Source organism: Oryza sativa, chromosome 7, assembly GCF_034140825.1.
Source record: "Oryza sativa Japonica Group chromosome 7, ASM3414082v1".
NCBI classification, from domain to species: Eukaryota; Viridiplantae; Streptophyta; class Magnoliopsida; order Poales; family Poaceae; genus Oryza; species Oryza sativa.
In genome coordinates this window covers 3,274,037-3,289,588 of record NC_089041.1, presented here as the reverse complement: position 1 = coordinate 3,289,588, position 15,552 = coordinate 3,274,037, and the positions used below count along the sequence as shown (strand labels likewise).

Genomic DNA, 15,552 nt, shown 5'->3' with positions numbered 1-15,552 from the left:
GTTTTACATATTTCACAAAAGTTTTTGAATAAAACGAACGGTCAAACATATGCTAAAAAGTCAACAGTGTCAAATATTTAGAAATGGAGGGAGTACAAAACAATTGACAGATTTTATATATATATATATATATATATATATATATATATATATATATATATATATATATATATATATATATATATATATATATATATATACACATATATATATATATAGACACACACACAATACCGTTGAGTTAACACATTCAGTTGTATCTATATAAGAAATGAGTATAAGTTTTGGCCATAACAACTTGAAACAAAAGGCAAACAATTAGTCTATCTAGGCTACAATTTGTTGGTTGCCCCGAATGAATTAGCTAGCGTCGTCAGTTCATTAATTAATTCATAGCTACACACGTTCAATTTTGATGGGATTCGATCAATATGTACACAGCTTTAATTCATGCACTATCAACACATCGAAAAATTGAACCAAACATTTTAATTAATTAATTAACAAAAACAGTTCTATTCATTAATTCGTTTATTTTGCATAATCCAGCATGCATGCACACTTACATAATACTCCAGATTCAAGTCCAGTGCATGTGCATGCAGTTAATTAAACAACTCCTTGGTTCGGATACAAATTAAAACACTAGAACACAGTACGTACGTACGTAGTAGAACTCATCACGCACATTTTTTTTTGTTGTCTACGTACATAGCACAGCACGTACGTATAATAGTACGTATAATACGAGACTAATTAATCAAGATACGTAGGTAATTAATTAACACGGATCGATAGCATAACACAGTAGGTCGTACGTAATTAATTAACTGATTAATTAATTACGCGGCGAAGAGAGAGGGGCACACGCGATAATAATATATCGTCGTCGTCCCTCCTGCGCGCGCATTCTCGACCGGCCGCCGCCGCGCGCCGGCGTGCACGCCGGCGATCGGTGGCCGGCCGGCAGGCCGCGCCGCCGCGATTAGTTGCTGCCGCCGCCGCCGCCGCCGTCGGCGACGCTGAGGCCAAAATGGAGCCGGGGAAGATGAGCCCACTGCATATTATACGCATGAGAAATTATAGATAGATATCATAATTAATTAGTTGATCCTAATTGCAGAAAGCTTAATTGTACAAAAGTTTTTCTTTAAGACACAAAATATAAGTAACAACCACCACTAATCTAAAGATAAGAAATACTAATTATTATCATAGCTTTGATCTGTTTAGATTACTCATAATGAACACAAAGCATGCACCTAATCTCTACTATTATAAAAATTGAAGATGTTTTTGCCGGTACTTTGGTACGTCATCCGTCTATAATTAAGTCGCTTTTAAGTTCGTTCGATTTTGGAAATACATATCCGTATTTGAGTGGGGTTTTAAGTTCGCTCCCTTTTTAGTCAGGTTTTAAGTTCGCTACCTTTTGGAAATATAGAAGGAGTTGTATAAGATATTTTTTTAAAAAAAAACTCGTATGCTAACTTGAGATGATCGGATTACTAATTCATGATTTTCTAAAAAAATATATATATCTAAGCAAATTCCTATAGTGAATTCATCTTAACTAAACCGTATAACAATAATAAAATTAAAATAAAAAAATTTTGTGGGTAAAATTAAAATAACGAATTTAGAGGAGGAGGGGGGGGGGGTTGTTAGTTAATTTGCATGTATGGACGTATTATGAGATAAGAAAGAAAATATTTATGCACTATCTTTTGGGATTGAAGGAGTATAGTATGTCCTGACTGCCTGCAACATCTAATTAGTTAGAGAAAAGTATTTACAATTAGAGTACTTACGTTCTTTGCAGCAGCACTGAATGCCTCCCTGTGGCTAATCTCAGGATTGCTGGTTTTAATCCTCTGTATCTCCTCCCTGTTGATATTGACAAGAATTAAATTAAATCAGCTTCTTGAGATTTAATCTTAATTTAACATATATACTTGCATTTAATTCTTTTGCATTTAAACATATATCTGTTTCTGTCGTCTGTGTATATAGAGAGATTAGAGAAGCATAACGATCCAATTAAGAAAACACACATATTACATGCATGCGTCTAAAATAGATCTCATCACATATATATACATGTACATACATGATAGCTAGCGCGCTGCAGACCAAAAGGACAAAAAAAAATCGGTGCACATAATTAATTAGAGCATAGCTATACATACTCCAAATGAAGTTGAATTTACTCATTCATCATATATATATATGTGGCATTGAACAATTTGATATATACACGATTTGTTATTTTAAAAGAACAAGTCTCATATATATATTACTGAAATCTTATTTACAATCTTGCAACATGAACCTCTAGATAAACTAGCGTATTTATATTACTCTAATAAAATGGTTTGGTCAATGCATGTTGTATGACAACTTAATATATGAATTGCATTTCCATGAATTCTTAGTTTGACACTGGGGGTTTTAAATTGTTTTCTCCATTTTAAAAAAACATGTTTTCTCAGTTCAATATTTGTATGTCTACATTGCCACAGTCAATATAATGTATATGTTCCTTGGATTTTAGCAAACTAAATGTATTTAAATAAAAAATATTGTCTAATAGACTAAAGGCTTGTGAAAATGATGATAGTAAATATTATTATTGGTTCCCGTTTCCGAATAGACTAAGGTCTACCAAAGTCATAAAACATGCACTTACACTAACCCCATTCTTAATTGAGGTTTTCTCCTGCCTTTGAATATATAAGTATATTCATCCCTAATAGTTGAACTAATTAGAATAAAAGTATACAGTTCAACAACATCAAAACTTTTCTGGTTCTTGGGAGGTACAGATAGGTATTTGTGCATCATAGTGTTAGGCATGAGGTGTATACATGTCGGTAGAGGTATATACCTCTATACTGCTAAAAACCGAAGAAAAACTCAAGATCAAATATAAATAAATATCCAACCACATATGTTACATTGTGAGTTTTGTTTTGGTACCTTTCTTATGGTACTCAATAACTAGCCTTTTTGAAAATATCTAGAGTTTCATATTTACTGAAAAAAATTACTCGAAATAAGATTCCTTTTCTTTTCACACAAAAGAAGTTAAATTTGCAATATGTTCTTTCAAAATAAAGAATTCACCGGACAAAATCCTAGCAATAAGAATAATTATTCCAAAAGTATAAACTTCAAAAAAAATCTAGTAGCAAAAAGTTCCAAAATCCAATGACCAAACAACGACCGATCATAAAACTTTGTAAAGTACATTTCCACAAAATTTACCAACAGAACTTGTGGTCCAAAATGATCACTTCACTAAGGGTTTGTTCGGTTAATCCCATGCCCATGGAGATTGAAGGGATTTCGGGGATTACTTCCACACCCCATCCCCTTTTGAATCCCCATGGGAAGGGAAAGCGAACAAGCCCTAACTAGATTATGTGTACAAATTAAAGGAGCGCAAAAGGAAGTAGTAGCCTAGACATAATAATATATAATTACGAAGTGCCCACAAATTAATCATTGTCGGAGTTCAAATATCCCCCCCCCCTCCCCCAAACACCCAATCATTATATTCAGGTTTTACTCTTTTTTTTTTGTGTGTGTGTCCACAATCGACCTGAGGGTCGAGTATATAGTAGTGTATGGAGCTTTTTGATTGCACACTGCGGTAGATAGAAAGAAATATAATTAATCTGTCTTAGGAACTCATGCATATTCCCCAAAAGGTTGAAGTGGGGATTAGTTTGTACCTGCACTTCGACTATTTATGGTTCTTTATCAATATATATTTAGCACCTTATACTATTATTTAATTTGGTGTCAAAATATACTTATTCAAGCAAGCATGTGTGGCTTGAAATCTCACTTGATGAATCTGTTGTATGCAGATGGGACACGCTGTCTTTTCTCAGGGGCTGTAAAGAAGAAAAAAGGACCAATATTTTAAATCTATTATACAAGCATATATATAATACATAAAACTAGCTATAATGTGAATACAGAAGAACAAGGCAATTTAATAAATTATGCAAGCTGATAATATATGTATTGTGTGTGTGTGTATGTATGTGTGTGTGTGTGTGTGTGTGTGTTAATACCTATAGATTGATCATTTGGGAAATCTAACACAGCTCCATGCGTATACGGGGAAAAAACTAATGTTTACTGGAATTCAGTGTGATCAGGTTCATATATAGCTCATGCATGAACTTGATTACTATAATATATTTTGATTATACATTAGAAGCCTAGAACAGTAAATATAACCTTTAACTATATTATATATACCCATTTTGCATGCATGCTTATATAGAGAAATAAAAAATAAACCCCATAATTTAGTAGATCAATGAAATAAAATCATGAGAAAATTAATTGTGCATACGACGTATAGGTGACACTTGCTGCTGACTGGTTGGCATTGGGTACATGGCTGTCGATGTCCTCTGATTTCTGGAAGCTATGTCATAGCTTCCAAAGTTATTACCTTGAAATCCTCTGTTCTGTACCTAAATAAACAAATTTAGATGTGACCATTCCACTGTACGTAGTAAATAATTAATATTAATTCTTTTTTTTACATACGTACAGAAATTAATATTTCATTTGTTTTGTTTCATAAAAAATAAGATATAGCTGATATATATGCAAGAGATTCTTCGGCTACAGTTTTGAACTGAAATTTCAAACCATTATTTCAGTTTTTAAACCTGGTGATCTTGAACAGTGCGTGCTTGGTGAAAAGGAGCAAGATCCATGGAGAGCACCATTGTGCAATGCCCACATCTAACAGTCACAATGTTGTAGGAACAATTGTTTGGCACATTCACCTGCACACATATAGAAGCAACAGTACTCAGTTCATGAGTAAGGTACGGTACGTATTTCGGTATTTACATGTACCACATTTCTGATTTTTTTTTTGATTGAGTAAAACACAATCTCTTATATTTTCCTATAATATCTATCCATTTACATTTTTTTCGTTTCCTCTCTCAGAACACTGTGATTTATTATATGCATAACAAACTTATTAATAAAAATATATAGGGGTAATTCTATCAGAAACGTAAAACAGAAAAAAATAGGATTTCATGACATATATATATACATGGAATATGTAGCTCCAATTAATAAGTCTGGTAGAGTTACCACACAAGCACACAGTATTATTGTTTACCTCCTGGTCCTAATTAATTGACTCCCTAGTCCCTTCGTCCAAATTCATTGGATTCTTAAATAGTGGTATAAGATATAACTGTTCATAAAATTATTTATCGCAGATCGATCCACAAGAATCCAAGCAAATAATGCTAAAATGCTATGCTAGCTAGCTTGCTAGCTATATGTATCAGCATTGGCCTGAACATGTATATCAACGTATGCTACCGTCTGGTCTCTCTTCAAATAATTCAATGTGTTCTCTGCAACAGTGTTCAGTCATGCACTGCAAATAAGAGGTGAGTAGATGACCATGCTGCTGGAAAAAAAATAGTAGCCTTGCAGCTACAAGATTAATTGAAGTATATATCCATATATATTAATTGTCAAATGCCAATGCATGTGTGTGTGTTTTTAGAGAAGTGTATTTTTTTACCCGGCCTCTATATCCAATTGGATAAAAACTTAGCCTATCAAGCACAAATAACCCGTTTTAAATTAGGAACTTAGCCTATCACACAGAGAACTTAGCCATCCATAATATAACCCAATCTAAAATTCACTTCTATGGATATTTGAACTCAGAACCTTGGGGTGTTACTCAGGTCACTGCAACCACTAGGCTACGTACCGTTTCACAATATATATGTGTATGTGTGTATGTAGTCAATATATATGTGTATGTAGTCAATATATATGTGTGATGACAAAGTAGCTAGCTAGTAGCTAGGAATGTCAAAAGTTGCACCATGTCTCATATCCATATCGTCTTTTGAGTCCTATTTGGCCATCATGCACAAATAACACCTTTTCCCAAGTGTGTCTCCCTTTTGAGAGCTTAGCTAGCTCTTTGCCTGGAGAAGCTTGAGCCATATATGCATGTTTTCTCTTACTACCATGCAATGCATGATGCATCTCACACACTCAAGGCCTCCAGGAGGCAGAGACATGACATCTCAATCAGGTCTAAAGAAGAATATCTCCCTAGATTCATCTCATCAGTCAGACACACACACACAAACAAACAGGAAGAGAGAGACACAGCAGAGAGACAGATCTTGAGATTGAGATAGAGAAATCTATGTGCAGATGACTGAGATCTATACTTAGGTAAGTTAGATTTGGTCGTGTGAACAGTACAATCATCCTTTCCAAAAAAAAAGCATGAAAAAAGAGGAGGCATCTTTACAGTTAAAAGTTCATGTCACACTTCTTTTACAGTTAAAAGTTCATGTCACACTCTCCTCTCTTTCAGCACAACACATACTAAGAGACGCATGCATATATATTGCATACTCACACACACACAATATAGCTACTACTACTAGCTAGCTAGAGAGAGTATGTAGAAGAGACCCACCTGCGCAAACATCAACAAAGAGGAAAATGACATGACAGGCAGATCCACTTCTTTCTGCACATGTGCAGAATGAGAGACAAAGCTGCAGGATGTGGTAGCAACAGGCAGCAGCTTAAAGCCTTTTTTGTTAATTAAAATTTGTTTATTCATAAAAAATTTCGGTTTTGGAGAGGTGGGCACACTCAGGGCACAGCCAATAATCAGAGGAATAGCTCCAAGTGTGCAGCACAGTACAGACACTGGGGTATTATCGCATGGAGCAGCTAGCTAAAGCTAGAGAGGCAATAATTAATGGTTAAAGATGCTAGCTTTAATCACCTGCACGCATCTAAAAGTTTAATTTGACCTGAAATTATTTCTTTCTTTTTGTGGTAGTATAGTAGATCCATACATGAGAAAGCTCTCAGATAATATTATCTTATGTACATGTTCCTTCCAAAAATGTGTATGACCCCATGCGTCGAAAAACTATGTATGTCGGGGACAATACTTTTTTTTTTCTCTATGAGCAAATCAAGCATTCTTTCCAAGGAAAATTACCATTTTGTACAAGATATTTTGCCTGATGAGCGAAAGAATATAATCAAATAGTGTTGGATCTGGATAATGCACCGCTATAGGATATATACAAATATGTTGGTTCTCATCCAAAACCAAGAAGAGTTTATCCCTTCTGTAAAAATAAATTAAAACCGTACAAGGTGGATCAAGTCAGAGAGAAACAGTCTTGTTTCAAGGAGATACAAAAATGACACCCTTGGGTGGAAGATATGGATTTTTTTTTCTTGAAAAGTTGGAGAAGATGAAAAGAAATAGTACAAAGTATGTTTGCAATATCCTTCTATTTATATGATTTTATGTTTGCCATAAAGAAAATCTGTGCATTTCTGTTACCATGTACATGGAAGTTTATGCAAAAAGACCGGATTGCTGGATTTCGATGTACTGGAGAACTCTCCAGAAATATAAAATTACAAACTTATCCAGGACAAAACAAAGTGCAATTAGTTTAGTAAACAAGTAGCTAGCATACTTGATTAGGGTGCTTATTTTCCCCTAGCTTAGGCTACCTCTATGCATGGACTACAGCATGCACGCATTAGCCCCTTCAAAAAAATATACAAAAAAATTGAACTCCCCATATAGATCCGGCAAACACCTCAAATTAGAACAGAAATACACAAGATATGAGAGAGAGAGAGAGAGCTAGAGAGAGAAAGAGATGAGGGAGGAAGACGATACCACAAGGATAGTGTTGCAATAGTTGCAGTTGACATAGCAAACATGCTCCGATGTAAACTGGACCGACATTTCCCCCCGATCTCGATGCGTCTACTCACCGAAGAGATCGATTGGAGGCGCGTGCCACACAGGGAGAGAGGAAGAAAGAAAGAAGCTAGCTATATATCCAGGAGCAAAGCAAGCAAGGGAGAGATATGTATGAACAGAATGATGCCTCCTGTGCACTATATATGGAGGATTTTGGGGAGAGCACAAACCCAATTTCCTCTTGACCCTTTTGGCTGTCTATGAGATGGAATTAAGGGGTTTGTGAGAGAAGCTAAGCTAGCAGAGGATATGGCCCTGCAATAAGCTAGAGAGGGTACTACCAGCTGCTGGCTGATCTGAGTGGGGGCACACACAAGAAAGGGAGGAAGAAAAGGTGTTTGGTGGGGTGTCTTGTGGGAGGACAGTGTGTGCAGCTAGCTAAGCTGCAAGCTGAGTGCAAGGAGAGGTTGGAAAGATCAAGGCCAAATGAAATGTGGGTACAGCAGATGAGCAGCCAATTAGCAAATGCTGGTGTGACTAGCTATATAGCTAGTACTCCGTCCGTCCAACAATATAAGCATTTGAATTTTATCCAAGAATTAATAATAGCATTCATACACTTGTGTACTTGTTACACCAATCACCTCCAATTCTTACTCTCAATCACCCTTCCATCCCCAACCATCAATCTCTCATTAAACGAGAGAGACTAAAGTCTTTTCTCCTTAACCTTCACATTTACTCCCTCCATTCCAAATTGATCTACATATTTCATATGTACACCAAGACCAAGAAAAGCTAATAACTCTCTCATACTATATTTACTCTAGCAACAAGCTAGATGCATGCACCATCCCCACTATCTCCTAGCCAATAACAAATCAAGATATTGCATGTGGGTTATAAATACTTGTGTGCATGGATGCATGCATCAATGTCCATTTACTCCAATGCACAAATAACGAATAGACCTAATGAATGAACACAAATATGTAGATCATTTAGGAATAACCTCAAAAAAACTATATGTATATCAATTTGGAATGGAGGGAGTACTTAACAATCTAGAAATGCTTATATCGTTGGACGGAGTGGGTAGCTTATTTGGGAGAATGAGTGGTAGGAGAAGAGTCTACGTTGCCAGGGGGCTTAATATTCCATGGTGAATTAATTATTTAGGACTTCTGCTGTTTAGTGCAGTACTACTGCATGCATTACCGTTACTGGCTTGCAGGGTTTGTCTTTGATCAGCAGATAGGTTCTGTTTTTTTTTGTTTAACGTTGGTTGTCATCTCGCATTCGTTTGTGTGTGGCAGTATGGCATCATTTTCATACCAAATAACATTGGGCCTAACAACATCAACAAAATGGAAAATGTGTGACTGGTATGCACAATGTGCAAGAATCACATTTATTGACAAGAAAGCCATGCATGCACAACTTTATTGACTATCTTTACGGAGTCAAGAAAAACATGAATTAAATATAACATTGCATTATACTGTTAATCTGTCAAACAAAACAATGTACGATTTTTGTATTAATGCTATTAATTCCCTCGATGAAGAACAAAGTTCCAAAACCCTTTGTTCTTGTCTTATCAATGTATATAGTGGTATATAGACTATAATACAACAATTCAAGTTCATGTACACATTTATGTACAGTATATTGCACGTCACTTGAGATGGGGCTACAGGATCAAGCATCCCCTTCCATTCGTTTATTCTTGACGGTTTTTAGCCGTCAGGGCTAACCCGGTTTCTGGTAAGTGGAGGTACTACTAGCTAGCAGCTTTGGGTGCGATCAGCAGTTTTGCACTTTCATGTCCAACGTTTGACCATTCGTCTTATTAAAAAAATTTATGATTAGTATTTTTATTGTTATTAGATGATAAAACATGAATAATACTTTTTGTGACTAATTTTATTAATTTTTTCATAATTTTTTTAAATAAGACAGACAGTCAAACATTAGACACAGATATCCACGACTGCACTTATTTTGGGACGGAAGTAGTATATACCAGTGGTGCACATTATATTGGCTGAACAAATATCGATATCCCTGATATGATCAACTTATGGATGGTCCCGGCCCCCATCCACTTCACCCTGAAATATGGTAAAAATTGTATATATAATATATATCAAGGTGGGAGGAACAAGCAGCAATGTTAAAGAGACTGAAAATTGTACATCAAGATGGGAGCAACTACTCATCATCATGCGCTTTAAGTTAATTGGAGTTTGTGATATGATGACAGGCACGTCAATGGGATCGCCTCATTGCCACTGTCATTCTGTCATCATCCATGCCAAAAGCAAAAGGAAAAAAAAAAGAACAATGATCGACTTAATTAATGGCATTTTTTTGTTTGCCGTGGGGCATATAATCAGGGAAGATTGGACCAGCAGGAAATGATTTTACGAATAAAGCGATTTGCCTTATAATTGGATTCCTTATATTAATTACCTAAGAACATGTATGTGGTATATTATTATTAAACTATGCGGCATATATGCACATATATATGGCATGCATATGTATGTGTTCTAGGTTATAAACTAATTAACCTAATGATATGCCTCTCTATAAATCAACTCCTCTATGTACCAAGCAAGCATTTTGCTGTGGGAATAATATATAATCCTCAAAAGGCCAGTGAACAGGTGGTCCGAGGTATTCTCTTGTTAATTCCATGCATATATTATATTCGTCAACTCCATTTTCCCTAAATATATATACGTGGCAGGGTCTACACCACCATTCGAAATATATTATTTCCACATTTTTAAATGGTTGATATATAAAAAAAACTTACTGCGTGATCAGGAGTTCTTATCATCAAGTACAATAAAAGTGATCCGCATGTACTATAGTTGACAAACAACAACGATAATAATCATGGAATCAAAAGTAGCTCTTAGCGTTTATACTCATCCGAATGCTACTGGTTTATCCTTTCATTCTTTTATAATATGTAATAAGAAATCGTAGGTAAACAACTTTTTGTCCATATGACTTCGTGCTGGTCATATTTATATTACACTGTAAGTTAACTTTGTTTTGATGGTACTAATATACACATATATCAATAGAAATAAAGGAAAGGTCCACTATATATTATCTCTAGATCAATTAGTTCGTTCTGCAACAAAACTATTTACAATGATCGATCTATTTTCAGTTGCAACGTATATATAGGTTCTTACATTTTTATTCACTTTCCAAATTGTTATAGTATAACTGAAAAATACACAGTACCGACAACAGCTGGTTGTTAATTTCCAACCCCTTATTTTGACCTATCAATCATTCATCTTGAGTAAATGTTTGATGCAGACATGAGCACAGGATACCAAGTACAGTTGCAGAAAAAAGGGTTGTACCATTCATTTAGCATGCTAGTCCATTTCCACACACAAGGCAACAATTCCATGCATGGATAGCTAGCTTGTGAACCTGCAGCAGGTGGTTGTATTATCCCCTACAAAAAATAAATCAATATATATAATATACCGTTTGATGAGTTTGCCTGTGTACCTAATGCAATTTAATCTTAAAAATAATATACAGAGATGGTGCAGCAAGTGGGATGATGTACCGTACCGGTTCTTGATTGGACGATGCCTCTGCTCAGGAAATGTCACCTCAATTGGACAGATTGGATCCTCATCAAAGTCTCATCAGCAGGGTCCAGAGACTGACAAGATGCATGCCTAACCAAAACTAATGTAGGAGTATATGCCTAACCAATTCTCAGCTACTGATGCCCTTTCACTACAATGTGAATCCACAAAACTGTAGGAGTATAGATTTGTGCATTGCTTTTGAGTCCAGCTGCCTCGCTGACAGACCCTACCGAACAGAAAACGTTTGGATTTATCTCTGCAGTAAAGCATGGAGCAGCTCATAACTCTTACTATTACGACTATATGATTCTCTAAAAGTATGGCTATACCTAAAAGACATGGCTGAAAAACGAATTGATACAGAGATCTGGAACTGTTTCCAGAATATAATAATAGAATATATATATGGATATGTTTGGTGGTACATATCCCCTTTCTCCAGCTATACCACACTACCGACAAGACCAGAGAAGAACTATTCCCTAAAAAATATATTTGATGTTTAGAATAAGATTCAATCAATAATTTCTCAAAATACTTGGTTTAAAAATAAAAAAATTGATATGAGTAGATATTCCTTGAGAAGTGTTATTATAATATCATAAACTTATTAGATTTTAAAATTGATTGTTGGAGTATTCGAAGTTTAACGAATTTTGTCGTAAGCGTCAAATATTTTTTTACTATAGAGATTACAAAAGTTTTGATTTGTAAATTTGAATAACTCAAAACAATTTCAAAATTCAAAGTCAAACGAATTTAGCAATTCAAGATTTCATCGATCTCGCAAAAACTTTGCAAAGATTTTTTTTCTGAAAAATATATGGATTTCTCCACAGGACTTATGTACTAGATTACAATGACGATCCTTTTTCTTTTCATTTTGAAGGACTCCTGAACAGCCCTGTTCACCTCAAACAGTACCCTGGAAATTAAAAGGGAAGTAGCTAGTAGGAACCAAGAGACCAGGGCTACATATGCATGCAAAGAACAACTCCCTCCCCCATGAATCTTGATAAGCTTAGCTCATATATAATGGAGTATCATATATATACATACATGTGGCCTCTCCTTTGTCCTTTTCTCTTGCAGGAAACAGGTGCCATTCTTGACATGTATCAGCAAAGCTAGTAGCTAGCCAGGGTCCAGGGCGGGCATGCATGCAGTAGCAAGCTATGCCTGCACTGCATATCATGCATGAATGCATGTGCTCGATCGGAAATGGGGTGGCAGCCTTGGCGTACGCCTGCCAATTTAACCAAGCCACTACATGGCCGGCAGACTGGCCACTTTACTTTGTCCTCTCCCTGTTCCGCGTACACCGCCCGGATACATATTGCCACACTGTTTGATCGATCGATCGTCGATCGATCTGCTTTGATTTCTCTTTTTTTTTTTACTCTCTTCTCGATCACCGGCTACAGCTACCAACCCGGTCCCCGGCATTTTTAGTTTCATTGTGTACATCCCGTCAGTCGTCGTTTTACTGTTGCTTGGTAGTCGTTCTATGTGTGGTACGTTCGGTGGTTGGTCTATGAGCTTCAAGTTCTGATCAGGCAGCAATGGAAGATATATACTACCAGCAAGAATTTGAATCCATCTATTATATACAAAGGCAGGGCTAAATGTAACATCCTAGCCCTTTTGTTTGTATCTTGTAGTGTGGTGATGTGTGGTTTAGGTCCGTGTGGCTAGATGTGTTTCTAGTGGTGGTTTAATGCTACCTTACCCCAGTTTAACCCTTTTAAATGAAGCGGAACTATATGTAACCTTTTACACGTAGGATGGTAATAAAAAGTAAGTGGATACTATGTAAACATGGGCCTGTTCAACATTATTAAGAGTGGACTAACATGGATTTTGGAGGCTATGTGTTGAGTGTTACACTAAAGAGGCCAATGCACCTTCTCTATATGCCTAGAAATTATACCATATTAGTTGGAGAAAAATATATAAATTTACACTGTTTAATCGTGACTTTCTAGAAAAATATATTATCGATATTAGTTGTATACAATAATATACAATTGTAATTAATATTTATAAAAAAGAAGCAAGAGATGTTTATAAAATCTTACTTTATTTTTAAAATCTAGGTCCATACAAAATTGTACGGAAAAATCTGCTAGCTAGTTATCAAATAGATATCGGGTGTTCATCTTTTAGTTTTTCATATAATTTTTTAAACCTCAAAACCAGTCTTCTTCAATTCAAAAGCTTTGGCTGATTGTTGGCTAGCTAGGCACAATATTACTGAACCAGGTCGTTAGCTTGACGTATGCACGGTCAAATATTTTGATTTGATTGTTACAATAACATTATCGGCGATGGATGAATAATAATGCCGCTCTCCGCGTTTGTGTTTAGCAATAATTAAAGATCATCTATCTGATGATAGTAGCTGTCATGATGACAATTAATTAGGTCAATTGCGTAAATTTCTTGTCAACCGGTGGCTTCTAGTCCAATCGTAGAACAGGTGTGGCTTGTGGTTAACGTTAACATGCATGGCTCACACTAACCTATCTCATCTGGGTAGTATTCCCTTGCTAGGATTTCAGTGTTTGGTTCTAATCTCTCTATCAAAACTTGGTTAATACTGCCAATACTGCATAGTGCCAAAATGTTGGTAAGGACAGAAATGAAGTGATTGTGTTTGGTACTTTGGTTTGGTGGTTGGTGCCAAATAGTGTTAATTAATGTGAGATGAATATATCAGCTAGCCCAGCCCAATCTTACTAGAGTAAGCTGTTTATCAAATGTTTGTCTTTATTACTTTACCAAAATTTTGAGGGGTAAATGAATCAACCAAACTAGCTAGCTAGCCTTGAATCTCTCGAAACACTACTATGAGAACCAGGTGACCCAACTATACCCTTTTGTCTTTGCCAAGAAAGAAAGAGAATTACCTCTCTGGTTCTTGCCTCCAAAGGGCTGGAATTAAATAAACTGGAATGGTACTTGTTGCTCCAACACCGTGCAGGGATCTACAGCATCATAACTAGTACCCTGTAGCTCTCACTGCAAGGCCACAACTTCTCTATCAGAACACCGTACAAGATGCTCCAGATCAGTTGCTAGCTAGCTCGATCACCTATCTAGTAGCTGGTAACTGTAGAAAAAAGTTTACTGAAACACACAGGACAGTGTTGTTTACCTTGAAGGAGCAGGCACCGTATCAATCGTGACCACCATCAATGTTAGGATACTGTAGACGCTGATAGATTGTACTTGGAGCTTGGGCCCCGGACAGCGATGCAGGCGTAGTAGCAGAGCAGCAAATGCAATGCTTTGGTCTTCTTCCATCAGAGGGGAGGAGAGGGGGGGGGAGGGGGGTCTCGCTTCATCAGGTGCCCAATCCTATCATGGATCTGACCATTCATGTGGGTCTCTCTCCCTTCACTCTACAGCTCACACACCAATCTCTTCATTGATTGTATTTTGTCATCCTTATCAGGGCTTGTTCATCTTTTTTTTCAATCTGTTCTTCCCTGCGAAAACGGGGAAAAAAAGATCTCAAATACGAATAGAATTCGTGCAGGCTACAAGTAGGTACTATCAGATATGGCCGCGTCCGAAAGTTTTCTTCCATTATCTCAGAAAAAAGGTACGTGGACCATAAGATAACCAGACACCAGTACTCTTTGGATCGAAACTAAGATAATAAAGTAGCAAAAATGAATCACTTAAGAGATTATCAGCCCTACCTGAACAGTTGCCGACTGCAGCTAGTGAGTGGAAACATCGTCTCCCTTCAGATGACAACCTTGACAACACAAGCACAAACGAACGCACAAAGTTTCAGAGAGAGAAAAAACATGGGTAAAAGGAGGGAATTAGCATATTAGCTTGCACATGAAGATCAGCTGTTCACTGTACCTGGGGTATGGAGTTGTCATTCAGAACACAGTTTGTCCAGGACACCTTGTTGCACATAAAGCTCTGATGCCCATCCAACCTGGTCTGGTCCTGTGGTATGTCAAGGCAGAAAAGATGTTGTTGAGATATGTCAGAATATTTGTCCAAGGCAATCAGGCCAAACAGCACTGAGGACAGCAATAATCTTCTGTTATTTGTCAAACAGCAGAGTTCTGGAGATAGGTCGGAATCAGAGATGATCATGTATATATTTTCCTGGTC

At 36.5% G+C, this 15,552-nt stretch overlaps 1 protein-coding gene and 2 long non-coding RNA genes across 4 annotated transcripts; all 3 read right to left on the bottom strand.

The window, feature by feature from the left end:
* Window positions 1–432: 432 nt before the first annotated feature.
* On the bottom strand, window positions 433–9,797 carry LOC4342449 (protein YABBY 1-like). Of its 2 annotated transcripts, none has more exons than NM_001403024.1 (6): window positions 7,751–8,059; window positions 4,698–4,817; window positions 4,373–4,496; window positions 3,854–3,902; window positions 1,812–1,887; window positions 433–1,057 (listed from the first exon to the last, which is right to left on the bottom strand). In NM_001403024.1, exons 1-6 carry the CDS (start codon window positions 7,817–7,819, stop codon window positions 986–988), a joined length of 510 nt encoding a protein of 169 aa, NP_001389953.1. In that variant the 5' UTR covers window positions 7,820–8,059; the 3' UTR covers window positions 433–985. The 2 variants fall into 2 exon arrangements, with proteins under 2 accessions (NP_001389953.1, XP_015647415.1); XM_015791929.3 differs by having other exon boundaries at window positions 487–1,057; window positions 4,373–4,490; window positions 7,751–9,797.
* Window positions 9,798–11,060: 1,263 nt separating this feature from the next.
* Window positions 11,061–14,709, bottom strand: LOC136357392 (uncharacterized). The gene is made up of 4 exons (XR_010742736.1): window positions 14,570–14,709; window positions 14,322–14,433; window positions 11,390–11,668; window positions 11,061–11,267 (listed from the first exon to the last, which is right to left on the bottom strand). It is a non-coding gene; the product is annotated as an uncharacterized lncRNA (long non-coding RNA).
* Window positions 14,710–14,765: 56 nt separating this feature from the next.
* Window positions 14,766–15,427, bottom strand: LOC136357393 (uncharacterized). Its single transcript, XR_010742737.1, has 3 exons — window positions 15,292–15,427; window positions 15,120–15,178; window positions 14,766–14,903 (listed from the first exon to the last, which is right to left on the bottom strand). It is a non-coding gene; the product is annotated as an uncharacterized lncRNA (long non-coding RNA).
* Between the last annotated feature and the right edge of the window lie 125 nt (window positions 15,428–15,552).

Bases quoted from the DNA above. Each gene is read 5' to 3' on its own strand.
- LOC4342449 (NM_001403024.1), bottom strand. From the start codon at position 7,819: ATGTCGGTCCAGTTTACATCGGAGCATGTTTGCTATGTCAACTGCAAC. The intron at 4,818-7,750 runs GTATCGTCTTCC...ATATGTGTGCAG, and splicing joins ATTGCAACACTATCCTTGTG to GTGAATGTGCCAAACAATTG. The intron at 4,497-4,697 runs GTTTAAAAACTG...TTGTTTATTTAG, and splicing joins GCACTGTTCAAGATCACCAG to GTACAGAACAGAGGATTTCA.